Source organism: Lithobates pipiens, unplaced genomic scaffold (genome assembly GCF_037356315.1).
Source record: "Lithobates pipiens isolate NorthernLeopardFrog02 unplaced genomic scaffold, aLitPip1_a1.2 Scaffold_3, whole genome shotgun sequence".
NCBI classification, from domain to species: Eukaryota; Metazoa; Chordata; class Amphibia; order Anura; family Ranidae; genus Lithobates; species Lithobates pipiens.
Genome location: NW_027507790.1, coordinates 244,564,639 through 244,585,784, shown reverse-complemented (window position 1 = coordinate 244,585,784; position 21,146 = coordinate 244,564,639). Strand labels below are relative to the sequence as shown.

Below are 21,146 nucleotides of genomic sequence, written 5' to 3'. Positions count from 1 at the left end.
CAATGGATTTTGTTGTCGGAAAATCCTATAGTGTGTACGAGGCATAACTCATCCCAGTAATTTATTGCTTATTGGACGGCTCAGTCTGACGTTTGTATTTTAGTATATTCTTTATTTAGAAGTAAGGTGTGTACAGGCCAAAGTATTCTGTGCATACCATGCAATCACTAGTTGTCAGATGTACAAACATTGTGATACGTGGAACATTCGCTGAAACATACATAGTGCGGTTCACGTATGTGACTATAAAATTCCACATATACATTAGATAGAGATCCACAGGTGTCATAGGAGATTAAAGTCTCACAATTAATGGGCTATAACTCCCCTCACTCAACCGTTTACCTAACCGCATAACATAGTTATAGTTTAGTGGCTCTCCTGCGCTGGATCACGTACTTGCCACATGATTGGGCACTTCTGGGTGGGTGGTAACTGCCGCCACCCGCTGATCGGCCAGGAGGAAGACAGGACAGAGCTCTGCTACAGCGCCTTGAAAAAGTATTCATACCCCTTGAAATTTTCCACATTTTGTCATGTTACAACCAAAACCGTAAATGTATTTTATTGGGATTTTATGTGATAGACCAACACAAAGTGGCACATAATTGTGAAGTGGAAGAAAATGATCAACGTTTTTCAAAATTTGTTTAGAAATAAATATGTGAAAAGTGTGGTGTGCATTTGTATTCAACCCCCTTTACTCTGATACCCCTAACTAAAATCTAGCGCAACCAATTGCCTTCAAAAGTCACCTATTTAGTAAATAGAGTCCCCCTGTGTAATTTAATCTCAGTCTACATACAGCTGTTCATTGAAGTCCTCAAAGGTTTGTTAGAGAACTTTAGTGAACAAACAGCATCATGAATGCCAAGGAACACACCAGACAGGTCAGGGATAACGTCAGGGATAAGCAGGGTTAGGTTATAAAATAATTTCCCAAGCTTTGAACATCTCACAGAGCACTGTTCAATTCATCATCTGAAAATGGAAAGAGAATGGCACAACTGCAAACCTACCAAGACATGGCCGTCCACCTAAACTGACAGGCCGGGCAAGGAGAGCATTAATCAGAGAAACAGTCAAGAGGCCCATGGTAACTCTGGAGGGGCTGCAGAGATCCACAGCTCAGGTGGGAGAATCTGTCCACAGGACAACTATTATGCCGCGTACACACGGGCGGACTGTATGGCGTACTTAGTCCGTCGAAACACATTTCAGCGGACAGTCCGCTCGTGTGTGGGCTTCAGCTGACTTTTTCAGCGTGCAGTCTGGCGTACTAAGTATTTCGGATTTTTCGAAATTCTGTCCGTCGTACTTTGGTTTCAGCGGACAATCCGCTCGTCAGTAGGCTAGTTCGACGGACTAAGAATGGCGCATGCCCAGAAAGGATTTACACGGCGGAAGGGTGCATTGCTGTGTATTGGACTTCCTATTTCTAGTCCCGTCGTACGTGCTGTACACGTCATCGCGCAAGCTTTCGACGGACTGTTTGGGTATCCGTGTGTGGTCAAGTCCGTTCATTCGAAAGTAGGACGGACTGTTTGGGTATCCGTGTGTGGTCAAGTCCGTTCAGTGGAAAGTATGACGGACTGTCCGTCGGATTGTATGACGGACTAAGTACGCCATACAGTCCGCCCGTGTGTATGCGGCATTAGTCGTGCTCTCCACAAATCTGACATTTAGACCCCTTTTACACCGAGGGCATTTTGCAGGCGCTATAGCGTTAGAAATAGGGCCTGCAATCCGCCCTCAAACTGCTGCTCCGTTGTCTCCAGTGTGAAAGCCCGAGGGCTTTCACGCTGGAGCGTTGCGCTGGCAGGAGTCAGGAAAAGTCCTCATGGAAGAGTGGCAAGAAGAAAGCCATTGTTGAAAGAAAGCCATAAGTAAAAGCAAAACACATTGCGGTTGATTTACTAAAGGCAAAAAGACTGCACTTTGGAAAGTGCAGTTGCTCCAGAGCTTAGTAAATGAGGGGAAGCTCTGCAGACTTTCATCAACCAATCATGTGCAAGCAAAAATGTTGTTTTTTTATTTTCCTTGCATGTGATTGGGTATTCTTTGCAAAGTGAAGCTTTACCTCATGTACTAAGCTCTGGAGAAACTGCACTTACAGAGGGTAATTGCACTTTCCAAGGTGCGCAGTCTATTGGCCTTTAGTAAATCAACCCCACTGTATGTAAACGATACAGAGTGCTGTCCTGGCAGTGGGGATGTGCTGGATTTGGTTTCCCTGCAAAGCAAGGAGTATACATAAACAGTCACAGTACACACAAACACCGGTTAGGCACACATTTAACCCTTTGAACACCGTAGATGTTTAACCCCTTCCCAGCCAGTGTCAAAGTAGCATCTGAGCTGACATGACAGTGGATTTCTCCTAATGTGCCCCTTATAATATCCACAGTGTCTGACAGTCATTCCATCTGGCTGCATTGCTATCAACTATTAGGTCCGTTTTCAAGTGTATGTGAAGACAGAACTTATTCTTTTTATTTTGAGTCAGGGAGTGGGTAATGTTAGATGCACTAGCAGATTTAGATACACTAAAATATTAAAGCCAAACCCCAGCTCACACTTTATAAGTAGTTACAGCAACCTTTTTTTTATAAAAACTGATTATTGTAAATTTATAACCCCCCCCGCCGTCAGTGGTAAAAAAGTTTGTCTCATTAACTGCTACACCTGCAGACAGCTTGTTCTGCTGAAAAACAAAAGACTTCCTGGCCTGATCACCCGGTGAAAATAAAGGAGAGAACGCCTGAAAAAGGAAAACAAATGCAGCCATTGCAGCTGGCCATACACCTATAGATTATCTGCAGATTTTCTATGGTTAGATGGAAAAAGGGAAATCTCCCACTGGGCCAAGCTTCAGTATCTTGCTAGTCGGCCCAGTTGGCTCTCAACCTAAACAATGCCTGTATCCAATCAGAATATTCAGGTATTGTGAGAGCCAGCGGGGCCGACTAGCAAGATATGGAAGCTTGGCCCAGTGGGAGATTCTTCCATCCACACAGTTCAGCGTAGATGGAGGAATCTGTTCCACTTTTTCCATCTGACCATAGAAAATCCGCAGAAAATCTATAGGTGTATGGCCAGCTGCAATGGCTGCATTTGTTTTCCTTTTTCAGACGTTCTTTCCTTTATTTTCACCTGGCGATCAGGCCAGGAAGTCTTTTGTTTTTCAGCAGAACAAGCTGTCTGCAGGTGTGTATGGCCAGTCTAAGAATTGGTAAGCTGCAATATAATATATGTTTGCTTTTGGGCTTAAGACCTCTTTATGGGTAGCGTATCTAATGCCTGGATTACTACACCACCTATTGCTTTAATTACAGCATTTCGTCTGTCAGGATTTGTCTTTACTAACTTTACTTATGTAGCGCCGGCTCCTGACGAGCACGTGCTATATGTTTTCTTTTTTCAATTTAATATTCCTAAAACCACAGTTGGATTTTGGGGTTAATTATGCCAAATTATGGTTTCAGTACCAGCCTTGCTGGTTGCACTGGGTTCTCCTTGGCCACAGGTGTTGCTGTCACCCCTGGCAAGTGTGAGAACGCAGTTGAGCTAGGTGTATTGAATGCCATTCTTTCTCGGAACCAGCCCAGTGGGAGTGTCATCCTGCTTTGCATTCTGGGAGAGGGTATTTAAGGTACTGACATCACGTGCTTCTGGGTTCCGGTCCAGAAGATTCTTCTGTCTGTTTGGTCCCGGTCCTCCTGACCAGCCCCCATGGCCCTCATGGCCTGGGGTGCGGATCCAACCAATTATGAGTCTCGGGGCTGGATAGCCCGAGGTGAAGTAACTGAAAGGAGGATCCAAAGGTGGTCCGGTGCCGTCTCACCTGAGGAGAGGCCCAGCAACTGGAGAAGCAACCAGGGAAGGACTCTTCAGGAGGAGGCTATGCATAAGGCTGGCTCTTCCGAAGGAGCCTGCAGGCTCAGTTGAAGGACACTAAATGGATCTACACTCATACGGTATCGCCGGACCGGCTGCGAGATACTGGTACCGTATGATAGCTCTCTAAATTTACCTACGCTTCTCAGTTACATCCAAGTCTGTGGCAGAGACTTTGTTCTACTTAAACACTCTATCGGCTGCTAGGCCTAGTGAGAGGAGGTCTATCCGGTAGCTGTGAGAATCCTGTGAGACGGTAATTCTCTGGATTTCTAGTGTGAGAAACTTCCTATTTCTGCAGTTCCAAAAAAGTACCTGAACTTCCTTCCTAACCCTCTATCCTTCATTTAAGAGACTGTGTTATCTTTTAAATGAATATCCCAAAAAGAGGATCTAGTGTCAGTTTCTGCAGTTCTGTGGACCATCTACCACGGGAAACCCCTAGATGCATACGAGGTCAAGAAGGTAACAGTAAGCCCAATAAAACAAGCAGCTCCTTCGGGGGTCAGTGCTACACATCTCTAGAATTTGCAATATTTGCCCGTTCTTCTTTGCAGAACTGCTCAAGTTCAGTTACATTTGATGGTGACTGTTTGTGGACTGCAGTCTTCAAGTCATTCTGCAGATTTTCAATGGGGTTTAAGTCCGGGCTCTGACTAGACCATGCAAGGACATTCACCATTTTCTCCTTCAGCCACTGTGTGCTTTGGGTCATTGTCATGCTGGAAGGCAGTGGTGGCTGGTGCTCCATCGGTTGGGGGGTTGGGGAGCGGCAGACGGACCTGACCACGACCCCGCCTCCCCCGGTCGCCAGGTCAAGAGGCCCCCCACCTCCCAACATTTTGAGATGGGAATGAGGGACACCTGTTAGCAAAAGTATGTAGGCACAGGACACACATAGGATGTCACTCTCCGGATGACACTGCCTTGCCTGCAGGCTCTGGGCTTTCCTCCTTCTCCCTTTCAGCTCCTCATCCGAGTGCTATGGTGGGCTTGCTCTCCCCAATGTTTGAATCCAATGTCAACGGCAGCTTCCCCATCTGTTTCCTCCATGTCCTGACCTCCGTGTGCCCCCTCCATCTTTTCCTCCCTGCCAATAAGCTTTTCGGTCTCCTGGCCAATGGGGTCTCAGGAGCCGCTTCCTGATTTGCAGACAGAAAGACATTAGCAAATATTAATTCACTAATGTCACACAACAGTGTGGGCTCAGGGTGCAGTGCTCTATGCCCCAAGCCCACCCTTTTTTTAAGCCAATTAGAGCCTCAGGCTCTAATCATGTGCTTCTAAAAAAAAAAAAAAAAAAACTAATTGGAATCTAAGCATCCGGCATCCTGCATGTAGATTAGGGGCCTGACACATTGATGGGGGGGAGAGGGGGCAGCGCCCGTGTGCCCCCTACAGATGGGCTGCCACTGTTGGAAGGTAAACCCTCTTCCTGTTGACAACTTTCTGACAGAGTGCAGCAGATTTTCCTCAAGAAGTAGACAGTATTTTGCCCCATCCATTTTTCCTTCTATCCTGACAAGTGCCCCACTCCCTGCTGCAGAGAAATACCCCCATAACAGGATTTTACCACCTCCATGCTTTACTGTAGGAATAGTGTCATTTGGATGGTGAGCTGTATTGGATTTCGACCGGACATATCATTTGCTGTTGAGGCCAAATAATTCAAATTTAGTCTCATCTGACCACCTTAAATGCACCTTGAAGATTCTGAGGCCACATGGAAAAATTTGTTATGGTCAGATGAGACTAAAGCCTCATACACACGATCGGATTTTCCGCAGAAAAGACTTCAGACTTTTGTTCCGAAGCCGTGTGCCTGGATTTTATCTTGCATACAAATGGTACACAATTGTCAGCTGACAAACACGAACGTAGTGACGTACTAGACATACTACGAGCTGAAAAAGAGGAAGTTCAATTGTCAGACGCCACCATTTGTGCTCCTTTTGCTAATTTCGTGTTAGTAGAAGTTTGGTGAGTGCTGATTTGCATTTTTCAGTTTGCATTTTTTAGTTAGTTTCTGAAGGGCCATTCGATTCCGCAACATGTCTGGTTGACGGAGGAGATAACGTGTTATTTATTATTGGCCTTGGAGTTATTGCTTTGACCCAAGTCCAGTCCAGGAACAGGAGGAGGAGGATTTCTTGGACCAAAAATTGGTTGCTTTATTAATCGTGACCAATTATGTCATATGCCTTTGCTGCGGGAGCTCCAGGAGAATAATCCACATGATTTTTGGAATTATCTCCTGGTGACAGACCCCTGCTTTCACCAACTCTTGGCATTGTTGACCCCCTTTATAACCACTTCCCACCCGGCCAATACACATATACGGCCAGGTGGGAGCCATCTACTTCTGATAGGACGTTCAGGAACGTCCATCAGAAGGAGCGGGATCGCCCGCGCGCGTGCCCGCACAGCGGCGCGATCCCGATGCGCCCGTGTCACCCGGACACGGCGCATCTCAGATCGGCAGGAGGGCTCTGTGATTGGCCCTCCTGATCACATGACGGCCGTGGTCAATCACGGCCGTCATGTGATGTAAACAAACAGGCGGTTGCTAGGCAATCGGCTCCTCCTCTCCTCACACAGAAGTCATCGCTGAGGAGAGGAGAGCAGATCGCTGCAGCCGGCTGATGATCAGTGAGTATGAGCTGTTTTTTACAGCTTTTTACTCACTGATCACCAGTCTAGTGTAACCACAAATCACCACACAGTGTAAACACACCACACAGTATAAACACAATGTCCCCACACATGTCCCCAAATAATAAAAACACATGTCCCTAATAATAAAAACATGTCCCCCACATATGTCCCACTAAAATCACATGTCCCAATGATTATCTGCACACATATGTACGTGATCACCTGCACACATATGTACATGATCATTTGCGTACATATGTCCGTGATCACACAAACCAATTATTATACACTTAACGGAATTTTTTTTACCAAAAACATGTAGCAGAATACATTTTGGCTTAAATTTATGACAAAATTTGATTTTATTGGATTTCTTTTAAAATAGAAAAAATAAAATATTGTTTTTTTTCCAAATTTCCGCTTTTTTTGCGCTTATATCGCAAAAAATAAAAAACGGAGTCATGAATAAATACCACCAAAATAAAGCTCTATTTGTGCGAACAAAATGATAAAAATTTCATTTGGGTACAGTGTAGCATGACCGCGCAATTGTCACTGAAAGCGCGAGAGCGCTGAAAGCTGAAAATTGGGCTGGGAAGGAAGAGGGCGAAAGTGCCCTGTATTGTAGTGGATAAAGAAGCAGGACACATGCATGAAGCTTTTATTTTATTTTTTCGTTGAATAATAGTTATTTAATTAGTTATATTTTTGGATGCATAGAATGCATTTTTTGGTTATAGCGGAGTTCCACCCAAAAATGGAACTTCCGCTTTAAGGGAAGGTGACCCCCTGACATGCCACATTTGGCATGTAATTTTTTGGTGGGGGGAGGGCAGATACCCTCTTTTTAGAGGGTTCCAGCTCCCACTTCCTCCCATGCACCGCGGCACCGAAAGGGAGATCACCTCTCCCCCCTCCCTGTCGGCAATCATCTGGGGCACGTCACAGGTCCCAGATGATGTCACAGCTCATCGCGCGGCTCACGCATGCACAGTGGGTGCCCACAGTGACAATGCTGGCGCCACAGAGAGGAGGGGGAGACGAGCGGGGCTTCGTTGCCCCGCATTGCTGGACCCTGGGACAGGTAAGTGTCTGATTATTAAAAGTCAGCAGCTGCAGTATTTGTTTTCATTTATTTTTTATTTTTTTAAACGGAACTGCACTTTAAGTTCTATTAGCAGATAACATGTCTAATTTTATTTGTTTTATTTTTTTAATGCACAATAAAAAAAAAATGTGAAGAATAATACTTGGCTATGTGTTTTACTTCCAATGACAGTTTGGGAGTAGGCAGTTACATTTAAAAAAAATAAAATGTAAAATTAACAAGGGACACCAACATAGTTGTATCTTTCATCTTAAAAACTATGGATAAAAGGTGCTGTGGTAATTTGCCCAAAAAAAATAAAAATAAAAAAATAACAAAAAACAAGCATAATAATATTATTCTTGATCTCACTAGAAAAAAAAGTCTTTTAAAATGTGTTTGCAATAACTGCATCAGTATCACCAGCAAAGCAGCTTCATTATTATCCCATTAAAGAAGAAGAGAATTGTGCGCTGCATTTGGAGATTTCATAATTTGCCACGTCACAAATGTTAATTCTCCATTAAAGCGGAGCTCCACCCTAAAGTGGACCTTCCGCTCATTGGAACCCTCCCCCCTCTGGCGCCACAATTGGCACCTTTCAGGGGGGAGGGGGTGCAGGTACCTGTACAGTACAGGTATCTACACCCACTTCCGGCGTAGATTCTGCAGAAGGTACGCCCCTTTCCGCAGAATCTGCGCCCCTTTCCGAAGGTCCCCCCGCTGCCTGCTGGGAAACACACGGATCCCAGAGACAGCGGGGACCATCCTTATTGCGCAGCGCGACTCGCGCATGCGCAGTAGGGAACCGGGAAATTAAGCCGAAAGGCTCCACTTCCTGATTCCCATACCCCAGATGGTGGCGGCAGCACCTGAGAGACGATCGAGAGATCAGCTTCGGGTGCCGACATGGCGGGCGCGCTGGGCGGGTAAGTGTCATTATTTTAAAAGTCAGCAGCTGCAGTATTTGTAGCTGCTGGCTTTTAAAAAAAAAAAACGGCGGACTCCCGCTTTAGGAGCGCTAGTTTACAAGACCGACCGCTTCCGGCTCGTCCTTGCTTCCGAGTGTGTGTTTGTACTTTGGACTTTTGTCCGATGGACTTGTGTACACACGCACGGAAAATATGACAACAGACATTTGTCCACCGAAAACTTTAAAGCCTGCCATCCAACATTTGTCCGCGGAAAATCTGACAACAATTGTCTGATGGAGCGTACAAACGGTCGGATTTTCTGCCAACAGCCTGTCATCACACATTTCCCGTCAGAAAATCCGATTGTGTGTACGAGGCTTAAAATTGAATTATTTGGCCTCAACACCAAACACCAAATAACACAACAAAATGTGATTATTTTTTAAAGGGGGGGTTGATTATTTTCTATACCCACTGTATATACTGTAGTGCTTAGTGTTCTGCTATTACATGTTCCCTACATTTCTCCAGGATGGATTATAAGAAGATATCGGATGAGATCTCCCAGAAGATTCTATCCTATCATGAGGATACGTCGGGCTGGAAGCTGGCCAAATCCCCCGTGAGTTCAGATCATCCCGATGAGTAAAAACAATCATTTCCCCAGAAAATAATGTCTAATGCAGAATGTGTGTTCCTTCTAGAAAGACATCATCGTTTCATGGAAACCATCCAAAGAATACTCAGGAAATATGTAAGTAATGACAGCCAGAGGCATTGTCAGAGTGGAGGAGGTCCAAGGAGTGGAATTCTGTACTGCAAATCATTACATTGGATAGGAATTCCCTACTATTCCCTATTCCCTATTATTAATAGATAGCGTATTTCCTTCCGCTTCTATTTCGCCTTTCTTGGTTGCTCCTCTCTGAACTCATCCACATGCCAGTGATTTCTACACCGAAGCTTTTCATTCTCTTTATATACTTTATTGTAGCCCCTGTAAATGCCAACACTGGGTCTCTGTGCTTCTCTATGTGATGCAGGCAGATCGTGGCTGGCTGGAGCGGCTGGCAGGGTGCTGTACATACAGTAGCTTCCTAATTTAATCACAGCACCCTGCCTCTCAAAGTCTTTAACCACTTAAAGCGGAGTTCCACCCTAAAGTGGAACTTCCGCTCATCAGAACCCTCCCCCCCTCTGGTGCCACAGTTGGCACCTTTCAGGGGGGTGCAGATACCTGTCTAAGACAGGTATTTGCACCAACTTCCCACGAGAGTCTATGCCTCTTCCTGTCCCGCCGCTCTGTCTGCCGGGACACACATGGGTCCCAGAGACAGCGCGGAGCATTCTCATTGCGCTGCGTGACTCGTGCATGCACAGTAGGGAACCGGGAAGTGAAGCTGCAACGCTTCACTTCCTTATTCCCTCACCCAGAATGGCGGCAGCAGCAGCCGAGAGCTGAGCGATCGATCGGCCTCGGCTGCCGACATCGCTGGACTCCAGGAAAGGTAAGTGTTCATTTATTAAAAGTCAGCAGCTGTAGTATTCGTAGCTGCTAGCTTTTAATAAAAAATTTTTTCGGGTGGACTCCCTCTTTAAGTACCGAGCCTCTTTTTGAGACTTGTTTTTTACAAGTTAAAATCATTTTTGTTTTGCTAGAAAATGATTTAGAACCCCCAAATATTATATATATATATATTGTCAGACACCCTAGAGAATAAAATGGCGGTCGTTGCATTACTTTGTGTCATACATTATTTGCGCAGCGGTCTTACAAGTGCATTTTTTTGGGAAAAAATACAATATTTTGAAATAAAAAATAAGACAACAGTAAAGTTAGCCCATTTTTTTATATTGTGAAAGACGATGTTACGCTGAGTAAATTGATACCCAACATGTCACACTTCAAAATTGCACCCGCTCGTGGAATGGCAACAAACTTTGGCACTTAAAGTGGAAGTAAACCCATCCATAAAACTGTTTCATATCCGGCACGTGCTGGAAATGTAACACTCCCATTGGTTGTGATCTCAACCAACCTGTCAAACCATCCAATGGCTGGTGTCATAACTGATCACATGTGCAGCATCATGGCAGTTGTAGATTAAATACTTGCAGACCGGACAATTTTGCTGGTCAAAGACCAGACCACTTTTTGCGATTCGGCACTGCGTCGCTTTAACTGACAATTGCGCGGTCGTACGACGTGGCTCCCAAACAAAATTGACGTCCTTTTTTTCCCACAAATAGAGCTTTCTTTTGGTGGTATTTGATCACCTCTGCGGTTTTTATTTTTTGCGCTATAAACAAAAATAGAGCGACAATTTTGAAAAAAACGCATTATTTTTTACTTTTTGTTATAATAAATATCCCCCAAAAATATATAAAAAAACATTTTTTTCCCTCAGTTTAGGCCGATACGTATTCTTCTACATATTTTTGGTAAAAAAAATCGCAATAAGCGATTATTGATTTGTTTGCGCAAAAGTTAGAGCGTTTACAAAATAGGGATAGTTTTATAGCATTTTTATTAATAATTTTTTATTATTTTTTTTTTTACTAGTAATGGCGGCGATCAGCGATTTTTATTGTGACTGTGACATTGTGGGGGACCCATCGGACATTTTTGACACATTTTTGGGACCATTGTCATTTATACAGTAATCACTGCTATATAAATGCAGTGATTCCTGTGTAAATGACACTGGCAGTGAAAGGATTAACCAGTGGGTGGCAGTGTAGGGGTTAAGTGTTCCTAGGGGTGTGTTACTAACTGTGGGGGGGTTGGGCTTTCATTTAGTGAACACTGATCTCTGCTCCAATCACATGGAGCAGAGATCAGCGTCACTAGTTGCTAGGCAGAATGGAGAAATGTTGTTTACACAGCATTTCCTCCATTCGGCCGCTCCGTGAGACGATCGCGGGGATGCCCGCGGCGATCGAGTCCGCGGGTCCCGCGACCGGACTCAGGGTGGTCCTAAACAGCGCGGGAGCGCGCCGCAGGCGGCACGCTCCCGATGGCAGGGCGGCATTGAATATTGGACGTACCTGTACGCCAATATGCCTGCCCGTGCCATTTTGTCGACGTACATCGTCGTGCGCTGGTCGGGAAGTGGTTAAACAGAAGCCAAGATGGCCGCTTCCTTGGCGGGGTTTACTTACACTTTAAAAATCTCCATTGGCGACGTTTAAAAATTTCTACATGTTACCTGTTTTCAGTTACAGAGGAGGTCTTGCACTAGAATTATTGTTCTCGCTCTAACGATCACGGTGATACCTCACATGTGTGCTTTTAACACCGCTTTCATATGCGGGCGCGACTTACGTTTGCGTTCACTTCTGCGCATGAGCTCAGCGGGACGGGGCTCTTTAAATTAATTTTTTATTTTTACTCTTATTTATTTTACTTTTAATTTTTACACTGTCCTTTGCCAGAGAGCCCCCTTACATCAGGGTCCCAGAGAGCCTCCCCCTTAAAATCAGGGTCCCAGAGAGCCTCCCCCTTGCATCAGGGTCCCCAGAGAGCCCCCCACTTACATCAGGGTCACCAGAGAGCCCCCCACTTACATCAGGGTCCCCAGAGAGCCCCCCACTTACATCAGGGTCCCCAGAGAGCCTCCCCTCCCCTAGGGGACCCCTGAAGAGATTCAGGGCTATGGCCCCCAGATTCGGGGCTGTAGCCCCAAAAGCCACCCCCTAGCAACGCCGCTGGGTCTAGCACTAAGTCAGTGTAACCAATAGGTTATTGAATTTTGGTTACATGTACATTCTAATTCATACATATTTTTTTTTTTTCCCCGAAAATCCAGATACCGCGGAGAAGGGATAATCGAAGAGGTGCCCGAGAAAGTCATTCCATTTATGTACATTGATGAACACAGGAGAAAGTGGGACAAAGCCTTAAAACATTACTCCATCCTAGAGCACATTGACCAGGTCCATCACCTTCTTATACGCTTGTTATAGGTTTGGTTAAAAAAAAAGTTGGCAAATTCATGAAACTTAATTTATCAATTAGAGTACAAGTCAATGAATGTCACAAATGTGTATCAAATAACATTACCGTGTTCATAGTTTTAGGGTTGTTTTAGGTTTGTTTGTAGTTTTGGTGAATCTAAAGCAGGGTTTCTCAACCAGGGTTGCATGGGACCCTGGGGTTCCTCCAGAGGTTGTTAGGGGTTCCTTGAGCAATGAGCAATTTCTGCCTCTCAGATAATTTCCCACTGACACCATTGGAGAGTATCTAGCTTGTGTTGGAGACTGAGCTGGACTGACTGGATTGGTCTCTGGTCCTGGGTGGGTATTCATGTGGGCAAAAAGGAAGGGATGCCTTCCGGTGGATAGTGCCCAGTGATGGATGGTGGCGATGGCCCTCTTGGGGATTCGGATTCTGCCTTTTCTGTGTGACCTTAAAGTCCTTTCAGCATGTAGACTTGTATAAAAAGAAAGGAGTGCCCAGTGTCTACAGAAATGCGACTTCTAATGTATGGTTTGTAAACGTTTATTAAAAAGTAGCGACATGTACAGCAAGCAAACATGTTTTGGGGAAATAGACCCCCTCTTCTTCAGGGCTGTTGCTGCTTACTATTTCATGGGAACAATTGCCACGAATGGTTATGTTGGATCAAGATTTCAGAAACCAGAATGGCAGGATGCCGGCTCTAGTTGTATAGGCAGCCTATAGTTGTTATTTGCTGCCTATACAACTAAAGCCAGCATCCTGCCATCTTGGTTTCTGAAACCTTGATCCAACATAACCATTCATGGGAATAGTTCTCATGGAACAGTACTGTCACGAACCAGACGGGTGAGCCTGACGTGTAGCAGGAAGGTCTCACGTACAACCCCGGCTCAATGACCACCAATGTTATGAACAGTGGCCACAAGTGCTGAGTGGTGTAAGCCCCTGTATACACGGTCGGAGATTTCGACAACCAAATCCGTCAGATTTTCTCAGTCGGATTTTGTCCGTCGGATCTTGTCCGAAACTGTTGCATACACACGGTCGGACTAAGTTGTCGAAAAATCCGATCTTTCAGAACGTGATGACGTAATTTCGTTATGATGGGACTACATTCAAGCGGAGGTCCACCCTAAAGTGGACCTTCCGCTCATCGGAACTCTCCCCCCCTTCGGCGCCACAATTGGCACCTTTCAGGGGGGAGGGGGGTGCAGATACCTGTACAGTACAGGTATCTGCACCCACTTCCGGGATAGCTCTCTGCGGAAAGGGGCATAGATTACGCCCCTTTCCGCAAGTGCCCGTCCCTTTCCGCAAGTGCCCCGCTGCCTGCTGGGAAACACACGGATCCCAGAGACAGCGGGGACCGTCCTTATTGCGCAGCACGACTCGCGCATGCGCAGTAGGGAACCGGGAAATGAAGCCGAAAGGCTCCATTTCCTGATTCCCATACCCAAGATGGCGGCGGCAGCACCCGAGAGACGATCTAGAGATCGGCTTCGGGTGCCGACATCGCGGGAGCGCTGGACAGGTAAGTGTCACTATTTTAAAAGTCAGCAGCTGCAGTATTTGTAGCTGCTGACTTTAAAAAAAAAAAAAAAAACCCGGAGTCCCGGCGCACTCCCGCTTTCAGGCTAGTAGCCAATAGCTTTGATGTAGGAATTTGATCTGAGCATGCGTGGCACTTGGTCCGATCAAAATTCTCTACACATGATCGGAGTATGTCCGACCGGCCCAGTTGGTCGGGAAATATTTCCAACATGTTGGAAAATTGGGTCAGACGGATATTCGGACGGAATCAGTCCGATGCATACCACACACAGTCGGATTATCCAACGACACGGTCCGATAGGACACATTCCGACGGATTCTCCGACCGTGTGTACAAGGGCTAAATGTGCCTGGATCGTCTCTTGTGCAGCTGAAGAATTCCCAACGTAGACCAGCAGGTAAAAGCAGGTGTAGTCAGTTTAGCAGACAGGAAGTAGGAAACAGGAAGCTGGAAGATGCAGAGCTGTGGAGACACTGGATGCATGGTCAGACAAGCCAGGTTCAGTAACAGAAGATCAATCAGACACAAGTGGCAGGTAAAGAATGGTCAGTATACAGGCAAAGATTTGGCAACAGGATATCAGTCAATGTAGAGATAAGCATAGTCACAAGGCAAGCCGCAGTCAGGATAACAGAATTCAATCGTAGTCAAACAAGCTGGGTCAAAACAGGAAACAGATCGGATCTCTGAAACAGGTAGACACAGGAAATGGCATGATCTGCAGATCAGACAGCAAAGTCTCTGTGCAGCTGAGGTGTTTAAATAAGGCAGCTTGGTGCCAATCACTGCAATTACTCTGTACCATTGTTAACTCTTAGGTGACCCCTGCGCCGGGTGGCAGATCCATGACAGGTACGCAGCAACAGCCCTGAAGAAGGGGGAGTCTATTCCCCCGAAACACGTTGGGTGTGATGTATATGTTGCTATTCTTTAATAAATATTTACAAACCATACTTTAAAAGTTGCATTTCTCTGAACACCGGGCGCAACTTTCTCTTCAGCTACTGTAAGTCTACACACTGACACTGTTGATCTTTTTAGCTATCTGTAAGGGGGTAATTTTTCCCAATGACCGCTTGTGTAAGGAGCATTCTTCCCAGTGACCACCACACTAATGGTATAGTTATTATTAGCATGGGTTCCCTGAGACCAGAACATTATTTTATGTGTATTGCGGTCCAGCAATTTTTACTTTGTTTCTTAAGAAGTCATACTGATACCTTGTAGGACGGGTGATGATGATGATCTGGACAGTGTAAAGAAGGGGATGGTATAAAGATCAGATAGTGGCTTAAGCACTTGCCGCCCGCTGTATAGCAAAATGACGGCGGCAAAGTGGTTTAGTTATCCTGATCGAACGTCATATGATGTGATCAGGATAACAGAGCCGGTGTTCTGCCAAGAAAGGTCCCCCCGTCGGATAGTGTCCGCCCTGTACTGCCCAGGCGCAGCGATTGCACAGTACGGAGGACAAAGGAGACGCCGAAAGTCTCCGAACATGAACAGCTGTTGATGAGCTGTACATGGCGCCTGCGCAATTAAGACTACGTTCTGCCACACGCTCCCGATGCTCGTGCAACTCTGCAAGGGGCGGGTGTATGAGCTCTACCATAAGTCCAGCAAACCCACCCATCAACATTGCAAAACCCACAGTAAACACGCCCCGCAAAGATCCGCCCCTTTGAGAAATCCACCCCCATCGTATGAACTCTGGCCATAATGCGGCCTCTTCTGTATGTATCCGTCCCTACACCCGCCCCTTGCAGAGTTGCATGAGCATCGGGAGCGTGCGGGAGCGTGTGCCAGACCGTAGTCTTAATTGCGCCGGCTGTGTACAGCTCATCAACAGCTGTTCGTGTTCGGAGACTTTCGCTCCTTTGTCCTCCCTACTGCACAAGCGTTGCGCCTGCGGCGGACACTATCTGATGGGGAACCTTTCTCGACTGGACACCAGCGCACAACTCCAATCGTGGTATGAAGCCTCTGTCAGAGGCTACATACCATGTGATTAGCTGTGACCAATCACAGCTGATTATCGCGTGAGCCAGGACGTGCCAGTAAGCAGCTTTCCTCGGTTCACGCTGACAGGGAGAGCCGATCAGCGCCTCTTCCTGTCGGAGGGGGGGGGGGGGGGGTCTGTGCTGATAATCAGCATAGCCCCCATCAAAAGGTGCCAATCAGTGCCCATCACCTGCCAGCCTGTCCCCCTCTATAAAGCCTGTCAGTGGCCATAAAAGTGCAGCTCAGTGCCCAAAAAAGTGCCAATCAGTGCCCCATCAGTAATGCCTGTCAGTGCCGCATCAAAGTGCCAATCAGTGCCACTCAGTAAAGCCTGTCAGTAGCTCCTCATCAGTGCTGCCTATCCAGTGCCACCTATCAGTGCCATCAGTACCGCCTATTAGTGCCGTCAGTGCTGCCTATCAGTGCCCATCAGTTTTTTATTTCAAAATTGTTACTCTTTTTTTCGTTTATAGCGCAAAAATTAAAAACTGCAGAGGTGACCAAATACCACCAGAAGAAACATTTAGTTTGGGTACAGTGTTGCATGACTGCGCAATTGTCATTCAAAGTGTGACAGCGCTGAAAGCTAAAAAATGTCCTGGGCAGGAAGGGGGGAAAGTGCCCATTATTGAAGTGGTTAACAACCACTTTAACTCTTCAATAAGACACAGAATTTGAATCCAATGCCATTTTAGTTCAGACAGATGCAGTACAGGGGATGGTTTCCCAGTCTTTTGAAATGTGAGAAGACAGTGACTATCCTATTCCCTGTCTCTGCAAAGTACTAACACTGACTGAGAGAACAGGGAAGGAATTGTGACGCTCTTGATTGATAGGACTGAACTAAATAGTACTAAACAGGAGGGGAAGACAGAAGGAGAAACCAAAACCACATAGAAAACAAGTTTTAGTGGCCTAAAACCACCCCAAGATGTCAGTATACTAGTGAACCCATACCCTGATGCAGTTCAATACAACACATAAAAAAAATACATGAATGTGGGACAGAACAGACATACCAGGCACCCTGCAGTAATCATAAAGGTTAGGAGGCATTTTGACAAATCAGCATTGGTCATGAATGTTCGCTGTATGTTTTCTAAGAGAATAATTCCTGTATCATCAGCTCCTTCTAGTGGCCAAAATTCAGTATAGCTTTCTGAAATACCTTTATGAAAAAGCTATACCAGATTTTGACCACTAGATGGAGCTGGTGATACAGGAATGAATCACTTCAAAAACATACAGTGACACTTCCTTCTTTTCTGAATGTTTCTCACATTCATGTAATAGACCCTTTAGTGTCAGTATGTTTAGGTAGGAAAAAAAGAAAAAGAAAAGGGGCACTGTGTTTCTTGGCCCTACTAAAAACAAGATATAATCCTCATGCACTGAATCATGGTAGTGGCATAAATTACTTAGCTAAATGTTTACAAAAATTATATTTTATTACCATTTTGGGACGGTTTTCCTATCATAATAATAATGAAAAAAAAAAACTATCAGGATGTAGACATTAATATTTACGCCACTAAATAAAAGCCCAATTTGTCCTAAAAAAAAAATGGTATAATTCACCTGGGGTACCTCAAGATTTTGCATACTTTTTACCCTTTTGCTGCCATCGCCTTGTGTATGGCTGGTTCACACCACCACGTTTTCCAGTGCATTTTTAACCACTTGAGCCCCGGAAGTTTTTACCCTCTTCCTGACCAGAGTACTTTTTGCGATTTGGCACTGCGTCCCTTTAACTGACAATTGCGCGGTTAAGCGATGTTGTACCCAAACAAAATTGACGTCCTTTTTTCCCCACAAATAGAGCTTTCTTTTGGTGGTGTTTGGTCGCCTCTGCGGTTTTTATTTTTTGCTCTATAAACAAAAAAATAGCGACAATTTAGAAAAAAACACAATATTTTTTACTTTTTGCTATAATATCCCTCAAAATATATAAAAACAATTTTTTTCCTCAGTTTAGGCCGATATGTATTCTTCTACATATTTTTGGTTAAAAAAAAATTGCAATAAGCGCATATTGATTGTTTTGCACAAAAGTTATAGCGTCTACAAAATAGGGGATAGTTTTATGGCATTTTTATTATTTTATTTTTTTATTAGTAATGGCGGTGATCTGCGACTTTTATCGTGACTGCGACATTATGGCAGACATATCGGACACTTTTGACACTATTTTGGGACCATTGTCATTTATACAGCGATCACTGCTATAAAAATGCACTGATTACTGTGTAAATGACACTGGCAGGGAAGAGGTTAACCACTAGGGGGCGATGAAGGGGTTAAGTGTGTCCCAGGGAGTGATTCTAACTGTGAGGGGAGGGGCTACCTAGGACATGACAGTGATCATTGCTCCCGATCATAGGGAGCAGTGGATCTCAGTCATGACACAAGGCAGAATGGGGAAATGCCTTGTTTACATAGGCACTTCAACGTTCTACCTCACCACACCACAATCGCGGGCCGCCGGAGAACATTGAGTTCCCATGACCCGCGGGCACACTCCAGCGGCATGCAGCGGGCACGTGTGCTCGCTTGAAAGGCGGCAAATTTAAAGGGACACAACCGTATGCCCATTTGCCTGACTATGCCATTGTGCCGGTGTAGATCTGTGTGCGGTAGACGACAAGCGGTTAAAACATACCCACAATACACACAGTAATTGCCATGTATTCCAAGGTTCCTGGTTCACACCAGTGCTTTACACAAAAGTCAAGCATGCTGCAGTTTTTTTCACCTGGAACGTGTCAAAACTAGTGGTGCACTGAAATGAAAATTCTGGTGCCAAAACTGAAACCAAATTTTATTTTTTTCGCCATACTTACCTTTAAAATGCTTTTCTTTTGAGTACATCATAGGACACAGAGTTAGGCTAATATTCATTACCTACTGGGTTATACTTCATCTCCAGGTGAATGGACTCTGGTAGGCCAAAGGTCTTTAGACAGGAAGAGATCCTGTATATAACTCCTCCCGTACAGGAAGTACATCAGTTTTGTAGCAAGCACTGAATCTCCCAAAAAAAGAGGGGAGGGACCTCCGTGTCCCATGATGTACTCAAAGAAAAGGATCTTACAGGTAAGTATGACGAAAAAAATCCTATTTTCTTTATCATACATCACGGGACACAAAGTTAGGCTAATATTCAATACCTACTGGGACGTCCCAGAGCAAAAGCCTTGAGGGGAGGGAGACACCCTGCCAAACATTAGCCATCAGAACTTATACGGCAGCCCGCTGTACACTGCGACCAAAAAGCCGAATCCTAGAATGCATTAAGGTGAAAAAACGACAAGGGTTTACAAGCCCTTTAACCGTGCCTGGGGAGATAAGGACATGGGGGAATCCAGGGCTTGTGCTCTCCTGTTCCAAGCCGACAAGATGTCTTGTTGTATAGGCCTGGAATGGAATTATGCTTAGGGAACTGCCACGAAGGAGGACACCATCCTTCCCAGAAGACTCATACAGAGCCGAATGGAGGGTTGCCTGGTGCCCCTTACCTGACGCACCTGATCCTTCAGGGCACAGATCTTTATGGGTGGCAGAAATACCTTTGCCTGGACCCGATCCAGGATCAGACCTAGATACTTCAGACTCTGAGCTGGTCTCAAGGCTGACTTTTCAGTATTTATGATCCAGCCCAGGTTTTCTAAATACTGTACTGTGCAGGCTACACTGTGTTCCAGGGCTTGTAGTGAGTGATCTCTTAGAAGGAGGTCGTCCAAATGTCCGAGCACCAAGTGCCCTTAAAAGACCCAGTACAGGTGCTTGGGTCAAGATTGGCCTTATGTCCCCATTTGGCTTTAGAACCGTGAACAGGTTAGAATAAAACCCTGTGCTTCTTTCGGACACAGGAACCTGTATGATCACTCCCTGATGCACTAACTCTAGTGCTTGAAACAAAAAGTTTCTTTTTGGAGAATCCGCAGGAAAGTTGGATCTTAGAATCCTCTGCAATTCCAGCTTGTAACCACGGGACACTGTTGAGGTGACCCACTCGTCCTACACCATTGTTCTCCAAATGTCCGCAAATTGGAGCATCCTTCCCCCCACCCGATAGAGTGGAGGCGTCCCCTCAAAAGAAGGCTTGGTGCCGGGTTTAGGAGAGTTCTGGACCCAGGGTTTTTTCTGGCCTTGGCCCTGTGGCTCGCCCCTGGCTCTAGTACCCTGTTGGTGGCTGAACTGCCTTGGTGCTGAAATACCTGGGGAAGTCCCAGAGGTTTTAAACGAGGGACGCCTGGTCCTTCTCTTTACAGGAAGTAAAAAAAACTCTTTCCTCCGGAAATCTTTTGAATGTATTTGTCCAGATCATCACCAAACAAACGTTCCCCATGAAAGGGGAACTCTGCCAATAACTTCTTAAAGTGAAACTTGGCTGACCAGTTCTTAAGCCACACAAGTCTGTGCATGTGTAGAGACAGGAGAGCCAAACGAGAAAAGAGAAGAAGAAGGGGGCGCCTCTGGGTGTAGATTTTTAAAAGGCAATTTATTCACAGGTAAAACAAACAGATGATGCACTCACATTTTCCAAGGCATAAAAAGGCATGTAGAATACAAGGGGGGCGGTTTTTTCATCTGATTCGTCCGTCACATAGGATCCGGTCCGCGGGTGTCATGTTGTCCTCTCCTGGCGTTACCACGAGTTTGTTGTTAAAAAATGCCGGCTTGGTGGACGCAGAGGATGTGTTTCCAAAGCGAGGCTTGGTTAGCGGTGACACGCGGGTCGCGGGGTTGTGACGTCACGGCGGGCGACGCGTTTCCTGAGCGTTCGGGTCGAGGTGGAGAGACGACCGCGCTCTTTCATCAGGCCAATCAGATGAGAAGGGGAAAATAGGGGATTAAATAGAGGAAGAGAGATTGAAACAGGAGGCGTGGTTGGGCGGAGAGTGGGGCGTGGCTTCGGGGTAAGCATACAGATGGAGAGAGACTAAGTGGAGAGGGGCGTGAATCAGGAAGATAGGGGAGGAGACAACGGGGAGAGGATGTAATGAATACAGATGAAACGAGCAGACAAGCGGGGACAAAAGGACAGAAGAGAGGGAACTATAATTTGAGCCATCTAAA

General features: G+C 45.6%; 1 protein-coding gene across 1 annotated transcript in view; it reads left to right on the top strand.

Annotated features, from left to right (window-relative positions):
* STARD6 (StAR related lipid transfer domain containing 6) overlaps positions 1–21,146 on the top strand; it is a 43,398-nt gene that overhangs the window by 12,440 nt on the left and 9,812 nt on the right. The window contains exons 2-4 of the mRNA XM_077462991.1: positions 9,085–9,175; positions 9,258–9,307; positions 12,363–12,489. Of these exons, the coding sequence (XP_077319117.1) occupies positions 9,086–9,175; positions 9,258–9,307; positions 12,363–12,489 (267 nt within the window). The 5' untranslated portion in view covers position 9,085. The remainder of the gene's footprint in view (positions 1–9,084; positions 9,176–9,257; positions 9,308–12,362; positions 12,490–21,146) is intronic.